Consider the following 16,213-nt stretch of genomic DNA (forward strand, 5'->3'; position numbering starts at 1 on the left):
ATCAAGAGGCAGACTTGGCGTTGGAAAAAAAAAAAAAAAAAAAAAAAAAGTGCAGCCTGGAGAGGTCCCTGGACCCTGGGGCACTAACCTCACAGTGGGTTCATCCACTGATGAGTTCACAGCTAGGTGGGCTGATCTGGGGCCCAGATGGAGGCAGTAGGTTACTGAGGGGTGTGACTCTGAAGGGTCTATGCTATACTTGCCTTGACCTCTCTAGCTCTTTCCTGCTCTCCCAGCTTCCTGGCTGCTAGGAGCTGAGCAGCTTCCTCCACCACACCCTTCTGCCACGATGTTTCTGCCTCGGAGACAGGACCATGCACTGAAACCTCAGAAACCGTGAGCCAAAATAAATCTCTCCTCCTCCAAGTCGCATATGTTAGGCATTTTGTCCCAGCAATGAACAGCTGACTGTTACATACAGGAAGCTACGGATCGATTATTTCCCTTAGAGTCAGAAGAAAACCCGTGTCTCACGGCACCTGCAATGGCTTGGACACGGTTGGAGCATCTCCCACGTCTTCATGTGTTGAAATTTAATCTCTGTTGTGAGGAGTCAGAAGTGGGGAAATTTAATCCAACTATGGTGTTTGCAGGGAGGCCTTTGGGAGAGGATTAGGTTTAGATGAGGTCATCAGGGCGATGAGACAGAGAGAGACACCAACAGACGCAGACACAAGCGCTGCTGTCTGTCTATCACCATGTGATGTGCTACACCACCTCAGGACTCTGTGGGTAAAAAGGTGTCACCGGATGCTGGCCCTTCACCTCGGACCTCCTGAGAAAAAATGAAGCTCTTTTCTAAAGAGACTTTGCCTCAGGCATTTCACATAGCATGGAATATAAACTAATTCAGGGCCCACAACTGCATCTGTTCTCCTCCTGGAGTTCATTCTGCCCTGTTTCCCCATTTTACAGAGAAGAAAAGTGAAGGTTAGAGGGATCAAATGGCTTCTCTGATAAGCAATGGTTCCAGGATGGAAATAAAGTGATACGTACAACTGAACCTTCAGTGCCAACTCACAGAGTGTCGTCAACCAGAGACCTCATGTTCCAGGGAAGAGTATTGTTCTGGTTTGTGTCTAGATGTCCCCCCAAAGCCTCATGCAGTCATAGGTGGGGATTTTTCAGAGGTGGCTGGATCTAGAGTGTTAAGGGTACTAGGATTAAGGGTGGCTGATGACTACATCAGTCCATTGATTGGTCTGGCACCACCCTGATCCTGGTATCCTCGATGTAATATAGGGGACAGAAAGAGGCTTGTCTTGTCTCTTGCTTGCTTTGCTACTTTCTGTCCACCACGAACTCTTTCTCCTCTGCCATGCCACCCTGCCTTGGGGCCAGCCGACTATAGACTGAAACGTCTACAAACAGTGAGCCAGGTAAACCTTTCCCCCTTTTACTCTCAGTGTCGAGTATTTTGTTCTCAGCAACGAGGAAAAAGTAAGTAAGACAAATACACTTTGGAATTGGCAGGGATTGGCTCTGAACCTCTGGGCTCAGCTTCCAGAGCTTGTCTGTGTGGACACGTCCCTTTCACCACACGCCTTTTTCACAGTAGGTGAGTACAGAGACAATAAATGGGGTAATCCTGGGAACTGGCCACACAGACAAGAGGAGAGCCCTGGTGACTGGCGAGATCCCCAAGGGTTAGCTGTAGGAAGCTGGCACCAGGGCACGGAGTGGTGACAGTGAGCGGAGGTTTCCAAAGCCAGAATCTGGAGTTGCCCAAGAGAATCCAGAATCAGTGCAGGCTTCCTGGTGGGAGCCAGGGGCAAGAAGACACAGTCCCTGCGAGGGATGCTCCAGGAAGACAGGTGAGATGGGGAGACGCACTTTAGCTCTCAGCAGAGCACCAGGGCTGAAACCACAGGAAGTGGGCACAGAGCTACAGTTCAGATCTAAACTGTCCTCCAAAGTCTCGTGTGTTTGGAAGATGAACGGATCATGAGAACTCTATTTTTGTCAGTACATTCATCCACCGATGAGTTCAGAGCTGAATGTGCTGTTAGCTCGTGGGAAGTAGTCACCGAGGAGGGGCCGGAAGGGTGTTTTCTGGTCCCCAGCTCCCCGCTTCTCCTCTGGTGCCTGGCTGCCATGGTTGAGCAGCTTTCCTCTACCCTGCCCTCCCACCACACTGTTCCTGCCTTGGATTGAAACTGTGAGCCAGAGTAAATCTCTCCTGCTTCAAGTTGTGGGAGTTGTGTTTTGTCCCCGCCATGAGAAAGTAGCTAACACAATAGGGAGCCTAGCAAGGACGGTCTCCACGGTGCAGAGTGGAGCAGGAGTGGGAAGGGATGGATATTATTCAAAACCAGCTCCAACAGGATCTAGGCAAAAATTATTTCAGACAACAATGTAAAGAACAGGTAACAAAAACCAGTCAAATAGAATTGCATTAAACTAAAAAGCTTCTGAACAGAAAAAAAAATAATCAGCTGAGTGACAGGTAGAAAATCTTTGCACACTACTCATTTTTTTTTTTTTTTTTGATACTGGGGATCGAATTTAGGACCTTGGGCCCCGGCCCAGCACACTACTCGTCTGATAAGGGGTTACTATCTAGAAAACGTAGAATTCCGATAACTGCTCAGGACAAAAATCTGATTGAAAAAATGGGCAAATGATCTGAAAAGACACGTCTCAAAAGAAGACACAGGTATATGAAAAATGTTGAGCAATCGTCAGGGAAGGACAGGCCAAAAGCACAATGAGATCTCACCTCATTCTGGTAAGAATGGCGACCGTCAAAACGACAACCACAATTGCTGGCGAGGATGAGGACAAAGGGGACTGCGATACACGTTTGGTGGCAATGTACCTGAGCAGAGCCACTGTGGAAAATAGTGCGGTGAAATGAAAAAGATCTACCGTATGATTGGGCAATCCCAGGTCAGGATAGCTACCCAAAGGAAAGGAAAGCAATGTGTCAAAGACACACCTGCCCGATGCTCGTTGCCACGTTATTCACCAACACGCAGAACCAACCAAGGTGTCGATCAATGGATGAGTGGACAGAGAAAATGTGGTACACAGCACAGTGCAGTACTACTCAGCCAGAACAAGGATGAAATGCTGTCATTTTTAGCAACATGGATAGGCCTGGACATCATAATGTGGGTGTAAATTAAATCAGGTATCACACGATCTCCTTGTATGTGAAAGCCAAAAGAGCCGATTTATGGAAGCAGAGGCCAGGGTAGTGGTCACCAGAGGCTGGGAAGGGTAGAGGAGGAGATGCATGGATATACTTTTTTTTTCCCCTGGTACTGGGGATGAAACTCGAGCCCTTGGGCTTGCAAGGCAGGAGGCGGAACCACTGAGCTAAATCCCCGGCCCCAGACACACTATTAATGTAATGAATTCTGGGTTTTCCAGGACACAGAAGGGTGATTATTGTGAACAATATGGTATGGTCTAATTCAGAATCACTACGAGAGAGGATCTGAAATGTTCTCAACATAGAGAAATGCTACATGTTTGAGATGGTGGGTAAACGTAAATACCCTGAGTTGATCATTGCAGTGTATAAATGCAGCCAAACATCCCATGGAAACCGTAAAGACGGGTGCAGAAATCCCACTGGGAACCTGGCCCTGAGCAGATAGCCTGTAGCCTGAGGGAGGGGCAGCCTGGCCAGCAACACCGCATCCCGGGAGGAAGCCGCGAGCAGCCTCTGCCTGGCTCTCCATGTCCCCACCGCTCCGCCAGCTCCGGAAGGTCCTCGGGGGAAGTGAGGACAGTGGCCTCTCCTTGGCCATGCACCCTTCCAGACCTGGGCTGTCCAAGAGCAGCAAACCCTCATCTTTAGGGAGCCCTGCCCAGGAAGGCGGTGCCTGCGGCCCCCCGCAGAGCATGGATGGACTCTGCACTCAGCAGCTCAGCACAGTGCTATTGAATACGGCCTGGTTGGAGACTCCACATGGGGCCAGCATCTGCTGGCAGTGGTTAACACCACATTCACAGCATTATGCGCAGGAGGGACACTTTCCATTCATAGATATGAACCAGGTCATCGAGGCTCCACGGGCTACATGCGGTGCCCAGGTGGGACTGCAACCTAATCCTCTATGACTCTAAGGTGTACGTATAACCTGTCCTGGACACCTGCTCTGCACAGATGTTGTATTTCCCTTAAGGGAATAACAATCACAGTCATAACTGTCTGTTATGTTAAGTCTGACAGAGCATAGAGCACCTCACTTTATGGATGAGGAAACAAAGGAACAGAGGTTGACTGACTTGCCCAGGGTCACGGAGCTAGGCAGCTGATACTGAATTCAGGGTGCGCACACAGTTAATGGTCTTAGAGTGAACACTAGGGGCTCTCCTGGAGATGTCTAGGCTGACCCGGGCCAAGACTAGAAGACAGCCTGGTAGCCAGTGTGTGGAAATGATACATGGCCATGGCTTGTTTGGCTCAGCCATGCTTATAAAAATGCATGTGATATAAAATTAGGGATTTTCTACTTCTCCTTTACACTGGCACTGGGAAGCAGGAGCTGAGCCTTGAGAAAAATCTGGGCGGACATTCTCCATGTGGCCACAGACCTCACCGTGCCCTACTGCCTGCCTCTATAACCTCTAGAGCACAGGACAGAGGTGTGGTGCTCCAATCTGGCCAGCAGGAGGGAGCTGTGGAGGCTCACACTGAGCCCAGGGGCAGCCCTCAGCCCTGGACATGGCAGTCAGCATAAAAAAGCAACTTTTAGGCAGGGAATGGAGGTACTCGCCTGTGATCCCAGCACTTGGGAGGCTGAGGCAGGAGGATTGCTGTGAACTTGAGGTCAGCCTTGGCTACATTGTGAATTCAAGGCCTGAATTGCACAGCAAGACCCTATCTTGGAAAACCAAACCAAACAAAACACAGTGCTTTCTTCTGGGCTGAGCAAAGCTGGAGGATACCAAGTGCTTATCCTTTGAAAAGATGCTTCTGGAGCCAGCCCTCATTATGCCAACCATGTGGGCCACAGGTCCTGCCCCTTCCGTACAGGCTCCATTCACAGCTGACATCTGTGACATGTGCCAGCTGTATCACACACCGTCACACACTTCTGGCCTGCAGCAGCACCTGATGTGGTGCCTTCTCACGTTGATCACTTTAACCTGACCCCAAACTGAGGTCTGGATAACATTCTGCACTTTACAGACAGATAAACTGAGGGTTTGAGGCCAGGGATTCATTCATAAAAAGAGTGGAAACTCACCCCAGGTCTATGATACCAAGATCATGGGCCACTCATACCAGAGTCACTTCCCCTAGCTCTGGCCAAATCATACAAGTGGCAAGGAGACAAGACCACCCATGAAATCTGGAGTCCCACAGTGGCAAGGGATACTACACAGGTGGAGAGGGCATCCAGTAGGCCTGGTCCAGTTGTGTCTTTCCTGCTTTAAACGTTTGTTTTAATGACAGCATTCTGCAAATGTGAGCCCAAGGCTGCAGGGAAGAGCATCTCTGGGTCTGCCCTGTATCAGGCCCAGCCTCGAGCTTGGGCCTGGGACTCGCCTGTGCTGGCCTCTGCCTCCCATTCTGGTGTCTTGCCTGAGAGGCTCCCTGTGGGGCAGGTCCACAGCTGGGTCAAGGCAGGGCTGTGCGCAGGGGATTGTTCTCCTGACTGAGCCCACTTGCTAGGATCTCCACCGTGTCCCTCCAGGAGGCTGTGGCTGGTCACAGAGCCAAGGCCACAGGGTCCCGCGCATCCCACTTATGGGAAGTCTTTAGAATGTTGCGGCAAATTCAGACTATGGAACAGATCTGTGGTTGCCAGGGGTGGGGCTGGAGGGACTGTGGAGTTACCATTTAGTGGGTCCCCCGTGTGGCAGAATAGGAGGCGGGGCCTAGGAGAGTGGTGAGACTGGATGAGGTCATGAGGGTGGGGCCCGTGCTGGGATTAGTGCCCTGGTAAGAAAGACATCCAAGAGCTGCTGCAGGAGCAAGAAGACACTCTCTGAAAGCCCAGCTATGGGCTTAACAAGAATTAAATCAGCCAGCACGTTGATCTTGGTCTTCTCAGTTCTCAAAACTGTGAGAAATAAATGTCTTTGGTTTAAGCCCCCATCTACGTTGTTTTTTCTTTTTTTTAAATAGCAGTTCTAGCTAATAGCACACAATTATATATAATATATATAATTATAATACATATATTATATATATGCATGTGTGTAGAGTGCCAAAAATTATATACATTAGGAAAAGCAAAACTTGTATAAATATTTTAATACTAAATTTATTGAGATATCATGAGATTAATACAAGCTACCTTTGGCCTCTACAATTACGAGAAGAGTGTTCAAAGTGGTGGCCATTAGCTTCCAGACATTTATTAGCACGATGAACTGCTGAAGTGTGTATGCATTTTTTAGGAGTATTCTCTATATTTAGTGGTACCTTGGTCACAAACTTCTTTCCATGATTCTGGTCGCAAACAGAGTTGGATGAGAACCGGATCAAATTCAATGGTTACGTTCAATGTTGAACTTATGGGGAAGTTTGATTTCGTTCTTATCTAGTTTGGTTTTTTACAAGAATTGTGGAGAGAATTAAGTTCATGAACTGAGGCACATATATTTACGTACGTACATACACACACACACACACACACACACACATTTTCTTCTTCTTTCCTTCAGTATTGAGCATTGAACCCAAGGCTTTTGTACAGAGCTCCAGTTCCAACCCTTTTTAATATTTTTGAGACTGGGTCTTACTAAATTGCCCAGTGGCCCAGGCTGGACTTGAACTTGTGATCTTCCTACCTCAACCTCTTATAGTGCTGGGATTACAGGCATGTACCCCTGTGGCCAGCTTACATATAGTATCTGAGTATCTATTAGTTCCCCAATAGACTGGCTATACACTGCATATTTGTGTGAATCCAAAATTCATTCAGAAAGTGAGATGCTCAGCCCCGAAGGGATGGAGTTAGGAGGTGGCCTGTGGTAGGTGACTAGGTCCTGAGGATGGTTCCCTTGGGAATGGGATGAGTGCCCTGATAAGCGGCCCTTCCGCTATGTGAGGGCACAGGGAGAAGGTGTCATCTGTGCCCTAGGAGACGAGCCTTTACTACACACTGACCTCTGAGCAGTGGATGTGTGGGGCTGCAGCCCAGGCTGGGGGCCTGGTCAGGGCAGCCCCGGCTGACTGAGAGCCCCTGAGAACAAGAACAAGCCTAACCACTGCTACCTGCACAGGGAAGGGTCTGCTCAGCCTCCCGGCTGCTGGGTCTCTGAGGCTACCTCTGGCCAGCTGGAGGGCAGAGCTGCAGGGTAGGACACTCCACACTGAGCTTGCAATGTGCAGAGGCCTCCAGCCCTTCGCTTTTCAATGGAGACACCAGATACCCTGACTACTTACCCCCTGAACATTCTGCTTGGGACCCACCAACTGCCTTTTAATCTCTGAGGACAATCACACTCTAACTGTCCTCTGTCCCCACCCAGTTTCAGGTGACTCAATGGGGCCCAGCCCTGGAGGCTCACCTGCACCTCCAGCATCTCATTAAGGTCAGACCACCTCTCTCTGAAATCCTATAAGCTCCTTTGTTCCGCCTGGGATTGACAGGCGGTGAAAACCCATTATTATGCTATAATTTCAGAAAATTGATCCCAGAAAATAGCTCAATGGGACTCAAAGTGGCTTAATGGGACATCTTATTTAGGGCTTTGAAATGTCAGGCATTAGGCAGGAGCAGTCAGAAGACTCAGGGATCAGGGTGCCGGCTCCAGGAAGGCGCGGCCTGCAGGGGTGGGGGTAGAGATGAAAACTCAGGCCTGAAGGGGCAGGGAGCCAGTGGGGTCCAGAGCCCGCTCCCTTAGGAACAGGTCTGGGGCTGCTGTGTGCAACCGGGCAGCAGAAATGGAACAGCTGGAGGGCAGGAAAAAGAAACAATGGAAGAAGAGACTCCAGCAGGAAAATGATCCCTTAGAGGGAAATGAATGAGCAATTGAGTGAAGAACAAAAAGAAAGAAAGAAACCAGGAGCTCAATGCTAATTGCACTTGACAGCAGTGAGAAAGGGCCGGGAAAGGCCTCGCTGTCACCTCTGCACCCACCCTGCAGGTTGTGGGGGTGGATGGCTCCAAACCGCTCAGGCCCAACTCGTTCCTTCCTGCTGTTTGTGTCCCGGTTTAAATAAACTTCCTTTCTCCAAAGGGCTTTGTGGGAGTAGTTCGGCTTTTTTGTGACATGTTTTTTCCCCTCCAAATGGGGTACGTTGGCTGAATCTCCGTTTGACAGGGCGGGCACGTTGGTGTCTCCCGCAGAGGCAGGGGCACAGCCTCCTCTTCCTTCCCCAGTCCTGGGAGAATGAGATCCTCCAGGCTGCTGGGTCTCTGAGGCCGGGGCCGCAGCAGGACTGGCCAACAGCAGTGAGTGTTTACAACATAATCACACCTGAGGGCAACATCACCGCCTGTGTATCCCTCACTCCTGATTTTGGGTAAAACCCTGCTCCCCTAAGAGGGCACTGAATGGGGAGACAGATGTGAGCAGGGCTTTCCCTGGGATCTTGGAGGCAGATGGGCCAGGCCACGGAGCTGTAATCATTCTGTTAGCTGTGTGATCTTGGGAAAGTCACTTAACTTCTCCCAGCCTCAGTGTCCTCATCAGAGAAAATAACAGCACCTCCTTCCGGAGCTGTACAGGGGATTCCTCAGACAGCACCTGCAGAGCGCTAAGTCTGGGGTCTGACAAACAGTCTACGGGGAAGGAGGCGTGCTTTTGCGAAGATAGATGGGGAAGCTATTCAGGTAAGTGGGTACATTTGAGGCAAGCGAGTCAGGAATAAGCAAAGCACCTGCTGGAACAGCCACTGAGCGACACAGCCTTCAAGTGACTGGGGCTCTGGAGCCAGAATAATGGGGCTCATGTCTTGCTTCTGCCTCTTGGCTGTTAGGCTGGCTGGAGGCCGGGGGCAGTTGCTTCAGTGTGCACATCCTCCCCATGGGATCACAGACTCTCAACCTGTCCCATCGCTGGGGAGGTGACAGTCTGCATAACAGAGATCAGCACAGCGGAGGCCCAGGCCACCTGTGTGGCTGATCACTCTGTTGTGAAGGAGATGAAGTCAACGAACTGGCAGAAGCCCCAGCACAAGGCACAATTCTGATCTGAGCCCTAACCCAATCTCCCCGGCTATGTCCGTCACATATGTAAAAAAAAAAAATGCCCACTTGTACCAGCCAGTAGAAACTAAGGGCCAGATCCAGGCATAGGCAGGCTCAGCCTGACAGTATCACACGTCACACCTCATTCTATGTTTCCAGCAACCGGACCTGGTGGCACCATTAATGCTGCCCCCTTGAAGATGGGGTGGGTGCTGGGCTCTGGAGAACAGAAGCAACTTCCGAGAGTGGGGAGATGCACTGGCCATAAATCTGGACACAGGGATGGTAGGATGAGAGCACGGGGCCACAGATGGGTCAGGAGCTCAGATACCCACAGGCATAGGGCAGCTCAGAGATTGTCACCATGCAGATTCCATGGCCCTGGGCCCCACGTCAGCAGGTCAGGCGTGGTGCCCAGGAGTCCGTATGCTTTTGGTGCTGGTGAAGGTTAACTGTGTGCTCTACCTCTGAGCTACAACCCGAAACCCAGGATCTGTGCTTTAACAAGCGCCCAGAAAACACAGCACAGGGCGGAGGACCCCATGATGGTAGACACGTCCACAGGGGACGTGAGCAGGGCAATGCGGGTGGCTGCTCCCTTCCTAAGGCTGAGATGAGGCTGGGTGGGCAGCCCTCAGGGAGGGCAGGGCTTGGGCCAGGCACCTCCAGGGCAATTTCAAAGCCTTTTGTTCTTGGTTGGCAGTAGAGGGCTGTGATTTCTAACCCACGCCATAGAGGAAGCCACTCAGTGGAACCCACTCGAATCTCTGGATGACTGGAGAGCTCACTGTGGCATTATCAGAGGACTCTTCACCATGGGGGCTTCATCACCAGGGCAGAATTTTAAAGGGGGAAAGAGGGAGATGAGGGGACACAGTCAGGACCCTCCCAGGACCGCTTCACTTGTACCTTCCTTCGTTTCAGCCACTTTCCCAGACTTTTGCCCCACAGTGCGACAAAGTGGCTTCTTGTCACACATAGCCACAGATGAGAAGGTCATGGGGACTATAGTGCATCCCACAGAGCTCTCAGTGATCTCCAGTGAAAGCTATAGCTGCTGTCTCCAGTCAGAGAAAACTCCTTCCTGATCACTGCCTGAGCTTCCTCAGGTTTATAGCCTCTATCTCAGGCATCAGACAGGAAAACATATTGAACAGACTACCCTGGTATCTGGTTCCTCCTTGTGAGAACACTAAGCTCGTCACAGCATGCCCTTGCTGGCCTCTCCAGGATTGGCCAGCATCTTCCTTCCTATTCCCACAGATTCTTTCCCCAGGCCCACACCTCACCACAGGGACTTTGCACATATGGGTCCCTTGGAATCCTAGACGGTGAAGTTTTAGGAGGAGTGAATTCATCAGTTTTTGCTTCACAGGGTTTGCTGAAGTGCCAGATTGTGACACATTCCATCAATACTAGTTGGTAATGTCTCCTACATGCTGGGCACACTGTGGACACTTTCATATAGATTTTACCTAGTTCTCACAATACTTCGCTGTGATGAAGTGGCACTGACAACACACTGTGCCGAGAACCAGCTGCGTGTTAAGCCTTGCCATGACTATATTCACTATTTCATCTCCTCTCAAGCCCGTTCTGCAGATGAAGCAGCTGAGCTTACAGTGAGGGGGTGGTGATGTGGCAGAGGTGGACATCTGGGTACCCAATGGGTTAACTGGCTGCCCACGGAAGTTGGCATCGAATGATCTCCTAGTGATTGGGGTGGTTTGGCACCGTGAGGGTCACATTCACTCACAGGACCCCCAGTGGGTTTGCTCAGCAGCTGCACAGGGCTGTAGGGACCCTGAATGGGGAAAGAGCTGCCTGGTAACCCTTTGGGGTGGAATGGACTTGGCCTTCCGGCCCCGTGTGCCAGGTGCTACAGTGTGGACGAGGACAGGATGGAGCCCACGCAATAGGGACGCCAATGTGGATCCCTAACTGCTCTCCAAGAGTCTCCGTGTGCAGCCAGGGCTGGCTACACAGCATCTGCCGGGAGATGCCCTGACCCACACCCTCGCTGGCACCCAGCTGGCTAAGGACTCAGTCCCGCTGCTAGGGCTGGAGTAGGAGCTGAGGGCAGGCCAGGTTCCCTGCTCCCTGCTCACCTGATGCCTCCCAACCACACCTGAGTGCACAAAGTCAGGGCCACATGGATGCTAAGACGAGCTCTGCGCTTCTGCCTCTGCGACCCTGCTGAAAAACTCTCTTAAACATCAACAGACAGAGCCCCAGACTAAACAGAACTTCTGGGGCTGCAGAGGCTGCTGGGCTCCAGTCGGGGAGGACTTGGGCACCAAAGGACAGGCAGGAGGGGTGCGCAGCCCACAGATCAGCACCCGAGCCTCAGACTTGCTCAGCCCTACACACAGCCGTCTCGGGCTGGTTTCAGATCTGGCCCTGGCTTCCAGCTCCAAACCCACCCTGAGGAGCCAGCAACACCGAGGAGCTGCCCCTCTGTCAGGAGGAATCTGACCTGGAATCACAGGGCCTGGACCTCAGGGACTCAGGCACATCTTTGAGAGACATTGTTTCCACTTAGGAACAGGACACATAGGATCTTCAAGGATAGAGGTCACAGACAGTGAGGCACACAGAGCCACGCAAAGTGATCAAGTTCAGTCCATCACTGCCCGCTGGGCACTCAGGTGGTAAAGAGCTGGAGCACTTTCAAGTCCTGGGACCGTGCCCTGCCGCAGGGGCCCAGTGAGACTCAGGGAAGCCAGCGAGGCTGCTTCCTGGCCTCTCACCATGCGGCTCTTTTGCCATCACATCTTCAGATCTCAGCCAAGGGCCTCACGCCTCTCCCAGGAAGCCCTCCTGACTTCCTTTCTTGACAGGTCCTGACCCTTCCGCTCCTTTGCTGTCTCCTGCCTGGTCCCACCTATTACCCAAAGGCCCTGGAAGAAAGGACTGGGGGTCCGGGGACCAGTGGGGACAGCACAGCTATTCACTGCACAAATCCCAAATCCTCAGGGGCCAACGCTCTGACGAGCCCCGCTCGCAGAGAAGGGCAGCTCCATTTGCTAACCAGAAGTGTCTTCGGACAGGCATCAGCCGCCCCTTACCAGCCTCCTGCTTCCTGAGGCTAGAGTCGGGGGCCAGGTGGGACTGGGACTGGGAATTCCCTGGAAGGGGAGCATTCATTGCGGCTGCTAGAAAAAAGGGGGTCCAGGATTTGGGGCACGGGGCTGGAATCATAGGTTTACTTCCTTCCTTCTGAGATGGCACCCAGACATCTATTTCAGAACTGTATACATGCTGCCCTGTATGTGCCAGGCTCTGCGACAAGGAAGAGGACACTGAGATGAAGAAAAGCCTAATGGCAGCACAGGCTGCTGCCCCGGAGCACCTGGGGGACATGTGTGTACACGAGCATGTACGTGGGCCCGTGCACACGTGTCTGCCTGAGCTGCTCAGGAACTGCACAACCCCAGTATTTCATGCCCTCTCTGGGCCTCAGCTTCTTCATCTGAGAATGGGCACGGGAAGCCGGCAGGGAGGCCGTGAGGCTCTAAGGAGACAGGTTCGCCGGGCCTGGCCCAGGGCAGTCTTATTACAGGGATCACAGTCAGCATAGCTAGCACAGCCTTCATGGCAGGGAAGGCTGTGGAGCCCTGGCCACTGTGTTCTGAAGCAGCTGCCCTCCCTGGGCTGACAGCCCGGGCCCCAGGGCCTTAAGAGCAAAGCACCTCCTGGGCTGCCCAGGCAGCCGGCTCTTGTCGGGACAGAGTAATACCCCTGCATCTTTGATGCAGCACAGACCCAGTGATATGGCAGTGATTTCCACCCCAGCCTGGGTGCATCCCTGGCAAACCCCACTATGGATGAGGGGCACCGTATCACTGCGGTGGCCCACACACTGCCGGACTCGCTTACCCCACAGAGCCATGAAAACGGAGAAGAAGACAGTGGCTGGGTTGTCGAAGAGGTGGCTGGCACGGGCTGTGGCGCAGGCTGAGCTCATCTTCCAGTAGCTGCAGGTCTTGTCACAGAGAGGACACATGGTGATATTGTGCCTCTGGTCACACATCTCCATGCTGCAAGAGAAGGGTGGACTTCAGTCCCCAGCGCTGACGGGACACCTCCTGGGGCCATGGCACAGCACAGCAGACACAGCGAGTCATATCAACTGGCTTCAGTCATTCCCGTCCTCCTGTGCCACCAGGAGCTGGCTTCCCAGATGTGACACCCATGCTGTCCTCAACCTGAGCTCTGCCACAGGGCCCAAGGCTTATTGTGAGGCCCTGAGCCAGCTGCTTTAAAACCCTAGCAGTGTCTGAACAAGGGCCCTGACGTGTCATTTTGCACGAACTGGCCATGTGGCCAAGCATCCAGGCTTGCTCGATGCAGGAGGGGAACAGAGCCCTCCCTCTAAGGTGATCCCAGGGCAGTGGCGTTCACAGCCTGGGTCTCGCCCTACCCTGAGCCAAGCATCCCCATCCCTCTCATCACTGGGAACCACTGCACCGCACTAAAGACACTGGGTTCCGATCTTTGCATGGATATCATGCGGCCAGGCCCTGGGACCCAGAAGGAGGCAGAGAGTAAAATTCAGTGAGAACCCTGAAGCTGCCGGCCAGGCCCTGTGCTGAGCACTCAGATAGCAGCTCCCTTTGTCCAGGTGTGCAGCTGCCCTATGGAGCCACCTGGGCACCCAGCCACGATAATCTGGGGTGTTCTGGACACTCAGAGGGGAGAAAAGGGGTGCTGGGACTTTCCTGGAGGCTAGGATGGAAGGAACACATCCCCAAGATGGCCAGACTGGGGGGACCCAGGCACGGCAGGCTCCATCCTGCTGAGCAGACAGGCCATCTGGGGTGCAGCCACACACAGCATGCAGGACAGGGAGCCGTGTGAGACCTGAGGCCCCTGGCCCAGGCTCTCTTCTGCGCAGACTGAAAGGCCGCCAGTGAGTGAGCAGCAGCCCTGAGGACTACAGTATGGCATTACTATCCCACCTTCACAGATGAGGAAAAGCCCAGAAAACCTAAGTAACTTCCTCAGAGCCAACAGCACAATGAGACCTGACCCCCGGTCTCTGGATCGTCAAAGCCTGTGCACAGAATCGCTCTCAGGGGCTAGAGGTTCTCTGCTGAGGTCAGGTGCTTGACAGATTGTCCTTTACTCTGTCCCTTTGGACAAATCCTCAAGTTCCAAGTTGGCCTTTCTTTCTGGAAAACAAGGAAGAGGGGCCAGAATACAGCCCTTCCAATTGTGACCTGCCCTGAACTCTCTCCTTCCTGTGAACTTGGACCAGACCCCAATCTATAAATAGACGCACAGGCTGGAGGCTCATTCCCAGGGGTTAGATGGTCATCTGGGACACAGCCAGAGTGGGTGCTTTCTGTTTTGTTTTTTAGATTTCTGGATATACATGAACCTACTACAGAAACATACCTGGTGTGTGGCAGTTGGGGTTTAGTAGGCATCTGCCACCAGTTCTGGGGGATGCTGCTCTGCGCCCAGGAAGCAGGGCATCCTGGCTCAGCTCTGTTCCTTCAGTTGTGGCCCCCACCTGTCTATTTCAGAATGGCAAATCCACTACACTGCTCCCAGGTACTGTGTCTAGCAGGGGAAGATGGAGGAAAAGCTAATGACAGCTAAGGTCATGGCCCCAGAGTGTCTGGGGAGGTGTGTGTGTGTGTGTGTGTGTGCGTGTGCACATGCGTGCGCATGCCTGGGAAGAGCAGGGAGAAGGACCAGACACCATGAGCAGTAAGAGATATGTGTGCTCTCGCACCAGCCACTCTGGGTTTGACTCTCAGCTCCAATGATTCTGATCTGTGTGGTCTCAGGCAGGTTTTCCTTAACTCCTACTCCTCAGTTTCCCCATCTGCTGAGCGGTGGTACTGATAGTAACCACTGGGTCATTAGGAGGATGCAACCAACCAGCACGTGTATAGGTTTTACAATGGTGCCTGGCAGGTTTAGGAGTTCTCTGCTGTCCCAAGCCCTTCCCTCAGGGGACTGTGGGTGAAAGGCACCACCAAGGGACCACCTTGCCTGAGGGTGGCAGGCTAGAGGCCTGATGCCTCTCCCTGCCTGCCTCTGCTTCCAGTGCTAATGCCACCAGCCAGACAATAAGCCTTTTCCTGTGGGTTTGAGCTCAGCCAACATAAAGACAAGGAGTGGGAAGGTCTGTTCTTCAGGGAGGCTGGGAGGGGTGTGGCACGGCAGGATGGCACCACGCTGGCTGCTGGCCTCCCTGCCGGATGGTCTCTGGGGGAACCAGACATCTGCTTCTATGGGAGGCACTGATGGGCAGTGGCTGGGTTTGGGGCAGGCTGGGCACTGGCCTTGTCTCTGTCACCAACTGCTGTCTGCACATCTGACCATGTGACGGAAAGTGGCAGAGCTGTCAGTGTCAAGAGGATGCTGGTGGCTTTCTCAGGAGCCCACACTCTGGGCTGGCAGGGCTTCCTCCCTTCAGGAGGGAGGGAGATGGGGGCTCCCCAGACCATTTCCACTTGCCATTTCCCTTAGCCTTTGAGTTCTTGCAGCAAAGCCAATCTTAACCCCTCCTCCAGCTCTGGCCTTCTTTGATTTTTACCCTAATCAAACCCAAGTTTGAGGACCTCACATCACCCTAGCAAACAAAGGAAGGAGCTTTCTCTTGCCTAGGGCAAAAATAGCACTTGATGGGGCTGGGCCAGAGGCCTGTAGAGCTTTGATTTTGGGTGGGTGGAATATTTGAGGTGTTATTCATGTACTTAATCATTATTTAAACAAAAATTGGCCAGATTTGTCTTTCTGGACTGCTAAGAACCAGCTTCTTCACAAGTCCAAAGACTTACTGGCTCTTTACTGACCACAACTAGTGATGAATATGCCAAACTATGGCTCCATAGTGGAGATATGCACTTGGCAGAATCACTAGAAGCAGCTGTCTTCAGACTCTTTAGAGACCATGAGTTCCTGCAAGACAGGCCTAGCTCAGATTTCCCATTAGGGTCTCAATGCTTGGCATAGTGATGCGCACAAGGAAGGCGCAGGGCAAGCACTGAGATGCCCATTGGCACAGTGTCCCTGACAGCTCAGGGGCCTCAACGCACACATAGTAGTCCTCGGGTTGACATCAGCAGATCAAGTCAGTGCCCACAGAGGAT

The 16,213-nt window shown here is 52.4% G+C and overlaps 1 protein-coding gene across 1 annotated transcript in view; it reads right to left on the reverse strand.

Annotated features, from left to right (window-relative positions):
- Ano1 (anoctamin 1) overlaps window positions 1-16,213 on the reverse strand; it is an 80,191-nt gene that overhangs the window by 32,101 nt on the left and 31,877 nt on the right. The window contains exon 12 of the mRNA XM_033756817.1: window positions 12,984-13,144. Within this exon, the coding sequence (XP_033612708.1) occupies window positions 12,984-13,144 (161 nt within the window). The remainder of the gene's footprint in view (window positions 1-12,983; window positions 13,145-16,213) is intronic.

This window comes from Fukomys damarensis, unplaced genomic scaffold (assembly GCF_012274545.1).
Source record: "Fukomys damarensis isolate Sample0158 unplaced genomic scaffold, DMR_v1.0_HiC HiC_scaffold_27, whole genome shotgun sequence".
NCBI classification, from domain to species: domain Eukaryota; kingdom Metazoa; phylum Chordata; class Mammalia; order Rodentia; family Bathyergidae; genus Fukomys; species Fukomys damarensis.